Raw genomic sequence first — 6,417 nt, 5'->3', positions numbered from 1 at the left:
ATGACCAAATATAAAGGATATATTTAAATTATTATGCTAGTCTTTGAGAATGATCTGCTTCTTAGAAGAATATTTAAAGTGTAAAAGTTAAAATCAGTTGCTAAAATTGGGATTTCCTGCTTATTGATTTGAATCATGGTTTAAAATGCATGATGCTGAATCGAAGTACTTTCAGTCCATTCACCTGGACAGGATATAGTTGTATCTATCTGACCTGTTTTAGATCAGCATTTCACGAAAAGTCTTTTTTTTTTCTCAACGGGGGATAAAAGATAGTAATATCTGGAGTATTCAACCTCTTGACTCGTTTTGTTTTTCAGTCAGGATATTATATTCTCTGATGCATAGTTCAAGCTTTAAAACTCTCAGTCTGAACAAGTAAGATTTTTACAACTACAGTTTATTCAATGTTAGATGTAAATAGTAATAAATTAATAACCTGAAAAGGAAAATGTCTTTTTACAAAGCAGTCCATTTTAATTGCTACATTTATGTACTACTTATATATTATGGCTGTTCATTAACATTGTAAGAAGTCTTAATCTAAAAGTTTTTACAGGAAACCTTTAGAGAGAATCAAAATGTTCTATTTCAACTTATTACATTTAGAAATTTTTGAATTAATCGTTTTTTCTGACAAAACATTTTTCTGAGCTCAATGTATAACCTATCTTAAAGTCACCTCTAGAGCTTATTCCAAAATATTGTAGATGATTTCAGACTTGTAAAGACTAATTTTTTCCTTTTCCCCACAACTATACAGAAGCTTAAATTCCTTAAACAGATCCCTGAAAAGGCTGTCTTTCTTGTCCTATACTGCCTCCATTATACCTTCACCTTCAACTGGCTATTCAAAAATGGTTTTGCCAGATATAGGCCGTTTGGGGAGCTGAGAACGTGTACTTTCTCCAAGTTACAAACAGATAAACTTCATATATACATTCCTTTTGGCTAGGAGCACTTGCCTGTCTAGACAGTGTTTCATAGCCATCCCAGCCAGAGGGTACAGAATCCTCCCTGTTCAGGGATGTTTTCATCCTGGGATATGTTCAGGGCAGTTTATGAGCCTGTGCACAAGTGTAACTAACTCATCTGGACATAATTTTTTTTTAATCTTAAAATGAGTGTTATAGTGTTTAACTACTTCATACAGGTTTCATTTGAAGAATCAAATTAATATTCTGCATAAACTCACCAAGATTTTCAAATAAAGATCCAGAAATATAAACCCGTATTTAAATACATCAGTAAATAATATAATTTTCAAAAGCATTTTCCTCTGAAAATGTTAATCCCTGTTTTTGTGATGTTGGCCAACATCTCAGACATAACATTTCAAACCCCTACTGATACCTTCTCCACTACACCTTTATTTAACCAGTAGCCTTCTATCCATTCACAGTACACTTTTATAAACGTTTCCATATTCCTATTAAGGTCTCACTATTTTCTGCATGCTGTTTGCACATGTGTACGTATTAGGTGCTCAGTGCACCCCAAAAACACTTATGTTACAAAAGAAGGTTGAATACTGAAGGGCAGTTTTTGTGGCAGCTACTTTGAGCTAGATTTGTTGTAAGAAATTGAATTCTCTCTCCTCAGTGGAACTTATAAAAAGCAACAGAATACATCTCATTCAAAGAATGGGAATGGTCACTGTCAAGCAAATAGTGGATGACCTTTTAGTTAGCAACATACTGTCTCGTGAAGAAGTGAACACTATTGTCTGCAAAAAGGCTGAACAAGAAGCCTCAAGAATGATGATTTACATGATTTTGAGCAAAGGTTCAGAAGCCTGCTATCTCTTCATTAAGTCACTTGAGAAACAAAACCCTTTTCTCTTTCACCATCTGCAAGGATATTATAAGTATTACTGTTTACGTTTTTGTCTTTTAGTTAGAAGTTAAATTATTGTAGAAGAAAACACAAAAGCTTACACTCATTTTTAATAAAATTTTATAATTCGGTATTTAAGCAAACTCTAATTCTGTATGGGTGATTTGAATTGTTTCATTAGAGAGAATTAGGTAGTGAATACTCAGAAATTTTACAAAGGTAAGATACACAGAGGGGAACCCAAATCCAATAAAAGATTGTAAAAGGATGAAAATCCTCTGTGATCAGGTAGCGAAAGTTCAGACTGTGAAACACATCCTAACATTTGTTACGATGAGTGAGTTGTAGGTGAGCTGAACACTGAGTTAGGTCACTTCTATAGACAAAGTTCATATTGAGTTTAATGAGGTTATATACTGAGTTTTTTAAATATAAGCCTCTTCCCTGGAAACTGAAGCTGCCTATTCACAGGCTGCAAATATGTTACGTTGTTGAAGGTCTATATTAATGACTGAATTTAATGCATACACCTAGGCTAGTCTTTCAGGACTCCTAGAGAGGCATGCCCTTTGTTACCAAAGCATTTCGCTGAAATAGGATTCTCTGATTTCTTTCAATTTGCGAGAGAATTCTTGTATTCTTCTTTACTCCACCCGCAAAAACCATCTGTTTTTGAAATACGTTGGACCCAGCCCCTTTCCTTAGCCTGCATATACACACTTTTTAAAGAAGTGGTTAATGTGAAATTTCCAGAAATCCCTTTAAGAACTAGTTTTTTTTTAAAGTTTCAGACTTAATCTCAACTTTATTACATTTCATTACATCTGAGGTTCAACAAAGCTCATCTCCAAACTTAAACTGAATGAAAGCAACTCTTAAACTAGTGGAAAGTAATAAAAATGCAAAAGATATAGTTTAAAAAATAATTAGATTAAAAGTTCATTCAGCCCTCTGTCAAAAACTGTTACTGACTTGCAAATATTTATCTAATACTCTAATATCTTTCAAATAGCTATATATAAATGCCATCTTTTCACATATAAAAGCTGTCAATTAATACTCTCATCATGTATTTGCATGTGTAAGCTTTCATATGCTTGTGTGCAAGCCCACATCTCTTCTTTGGAATCCAACTCCGTGAAGAGGATCAGTTCAAAATGTTGTCGAATAAGTAGTTAGGTGGAGCCAGAGTGGTATCTTCACACTGGACTGGTCTTCCGCAAGAGGAGTCGCTACAGCCCTTATCAATTAAGTCTTGCTTAGAAAGTGGACAGTAAGTACATCTCATGCTTCTTGCTTATCACCATTTCATTGATAGAACAAATACATTCAGATAGTTCTTCCAAAATTAATCAAGTTTCAGTTGTCAAAATCATTGACTACTTAATTCACTGATGCATGATCTGTTTGCATTAGGTACTACTGGGCAAGTGGAACAAGATAAATTATATGGCTTGGTGCAGGATTTAAAGTATGTGTATTTGTCTTCAGCTTTCAAAAGTATCACCCTCTGGGTAGTGATATTGACATAATTTTTGATTTGGGAACGCCTACACTGATGTCTCATTATGGAAAAAAGATATACATAATAGCAGGAAAGGGCAAGTGACGCTAAATGACCTTTTGGATGGACTGAGAAATCCCTGCATTATGGAAGGAGAAGCTGGCAAAGGAAAACCATCTCTTCTAAAAAGAATTGCTGTACACTGATCTTCTGAAAATTGTTCTGCTTTGAAAATTGTTTTCTTTATCAGCCTGACTAGCACAAGAGGTGGACTATATGACACAGTCTGTGATCAGCTTCTTTTTGAACAGTACCCCATCTGCATACAAGATTTCATGAAAATGCTACTAGCACAAAGACAAAGGGTCCTTTCCTGTTAGATGGATATGATGAATTCAAACCCCCAAACTGTCCGGAGATAGAATCAATGATTAAAGAAAACCACGAATTCAAGAACATGGTGGTTGTTTCTAGCAGGACTGAGTCTATCCATAAAATCAGACAGTTTGGGTCTCTAATTGCTGAAGTAGGAGATCTATCAGAGAGTTGCAAGATGCTCATTAAAAATGTCTTGAGAAATGAACTGGCAGATGGTCTGTTAAATCAGCTTAAAGAGGCCACTTCCATGAAGAACCTTATAAAGACTCCACTCTCTGTCATCATTGCTTGTGCCATCCAAATGCGTGAAAGTAATTTTCATCCAAGCACCCAGACTGTACTTTTCTGCACTTCGCATGACTTGATGGTGGAGAAAAACAGGTATAAAACAAAAGAAATAACAGAAAATCATATTCTACTGAGCATAAATCATTGTGGAACCCAGATAAAACCAAACCAAAAATAGTTCAAGAAAAACAGCAATTTTTAATAGTGAAAGTGAAATAGTAGCAGGCTTGGGAAGGATATACATATACATATATATATAGCATTAGATGAGCCAAATAATGAGCCACGTTTTATATTTGGTAAAGACCATTTTTACTCTGTAAGTAGTGCAAGGGAGACTACGGGCAGCTGGAGATTACTTGCGAGGACTCCCTGAGAGGGAAAATCTTCACTAATTCAGGGAATTACAGTGTCTCCTCCATAAACACGACAGGAATACAACAAGTATTCTTGTTGCATCTTTTTATATCTAATCATAATATCTGTTACTGAATGCATGTCAGTATGTGAGAAAAGACCAATACAGTTACATTCTTAATACTACTATAACTTTTATCGACAGAGATAGCTGAAGATCAGGGAGACATAAAAACTACATGAAGCCACATCATTCACCACTCCTGAGCATGCAACAGAAATGAAATGTCAAATCAAAGAGAATCTTCATGATCTTGCAATGCTTTTTGCGTGAGTGATCAAGAGAAGCAGTCCATAGCCCCATTTAAGTCAAGGACCTCTATGTAGTTAAAAGGATCCTCTTGTAAGCAACATACTGCAGGATTAAGTTTTAACAAGGAAGAATACATCAGCCTAGGTATAAAAAACGTTGTGATCTGTGGTTGCTATGCTTTACTTTCGTGGTTCTAAAAGAAAAAAGTAATATGCAAACACGTTTAAATTCTTTTCTGTTCGGGGTGTTATTTTTAAGCATAGAAGTTCTAATGAATTCACTAAGACTCAACTACTTCAATATCCTGAACAGGAATCGTTCTCTTCTTTAGGGTTTGAAGTAAAAATACATAAACAAATATATGTTCACAGGCAATTTTTTTGAGAAAAAACACTTGGAGAACCTTCAGCACTTAGACTTAGCAATGAATTGTGTGAGAAGCGATGGCTGGCTTTTCTTCATGTATCCACTGATCTGTCTCAAGGAGCGGACATTTTTAGATTTCAGCAGCAAAGACGACTGGGTGCCAACATCATTGTTAGTCTGCAAATTAAGTCAGGTACTAACCACGCTGAGTTCTTTAAAAGAGATTAAGGTGACCAGATGGAAGTTCAGTCGTCATGATCTGGGGCTTATTAATGGTGCAAAAGTAAACTGCTAAAAACAATTTCAGCTAGTACATTCTTAAACAGAACCAGCTTTCAGAGCAGGTATTCACTTACAATCTTCATTATTTCAGAAATACTCTTATCTATAACCACACATTGAATCAGAAGCTCTAGTGTTACTTTGATTTCCTCATCTGTTAGTGAGCCTAAAGGGAGAATAATATCACACTCTCTTCTGGGAGAAACAGGTGAGATGAAAGTGAGATAGAGATCACCTTTTATCAGCTCAAAACCTTGCCAACTTAAGTCCTTAATGGAGTTCCCAGTCCTTAAGTGGTTTCAAAGAGTGCGTACTTTATGTGTGTGCTTTCTATGAGCTAATTTTTATTAGCATTGATGTTAACTGTGTAGATTATAGAAACTTTTAATAAAATAGCAACAAAGGCTGGAACTTGATGAATAAGTAAGTGGATGTTTTACAGAATATTTTTAAGTTACGTAGTATAGTTGTCTGACCTAGCACAGAGAAGCTTTTGGCAGGAAAGGACTATTCTAGCGTGATTACACCTCTGTGATGTGCTATAGGAAAATTTGATCCAGAGAGAGACTATGCCCATGAGAAGTTAAACCTCTAAAATAACAGCAGTACGATTAGAGCCTGTTATCTCTACAAATGAGGGCATGGATGCACACAGGCTACTGTGAGGTAAACAAAGATGTAAGCTGGCAGAACAAGAGCTATTCTGCAGTTATTATCCACAAAAAAATTCTTATCCCATAGTAAAACATCAAGGGATTTTTACCATCTTTAATCTACCATCATTTTGGCTTGTGAAGTCAGCATTCATTGCTTTCTCTCACAGTAAGCTACCTCAGATTTAGCATGGGGTAAAAATTTGCATATGGACATTATAACAAAGTTGCAGAAGTACTCTTAAGTTCACATCTTGGTCTACTTCACAGCAAGTTGTTTCTGATACCTGAGGTTCATGGTGTAGACAAGCTGGAATGCAAATCGCCTCATGCTATGATTCCACAAATAACCCAGCAGAGAGCAGTGTAACGTAGCTCCAAACACAGCAAAAGAAAACGGGGTCATTTAGCTACTTGCTTACGAAGTGGTGGCCCACAGG

General features: G+C 35.7%; 1 protein-coding gene across 1 annotated transcript; it reads left to right on the top strand.

The window, feature by feature from the left end:
* The first annotated feature begins 857 nt into the window (after window positions 1–857).
* Window positions 858–5,337, top strand: NLRC4 (NLR family CARD domain containing 4). Its single transcript, XM_068936513.1, is given in 7 exon segments — window positions 858–879; window positions 1,603–1,875; window positions 3,253–3,324; window positions 3,327–3,383; window positions 3,386–3,706; window positions 3,709–4,152; window positions 5,048–5,337. Coding segments are annotated over 7 exon segments (1,479 nt in total).
* The last annotated feature ends 1,080 nt before the right edge of the window (window positions 5,338–6,417 follow it).

This window comes from Struthio camelus, chromosome 3 (assembly GCF_040807025.1).
Source record: "Struthio camelus isolate bStrCam1 chromosome 3, bStrCam1.hap1, whole genome shotgun sequence".
Classification (NCBI taxonomy): Eukaryota; Metazoa; Chordata; class Aves; order Struthioniformes; family Struthionidae; genus Struthio; species Struthio camelus.
Note: the sequence above shows the minus strand (reverse complement) of the source record. Positions and strands in the feature narration are given on the sequence as shown.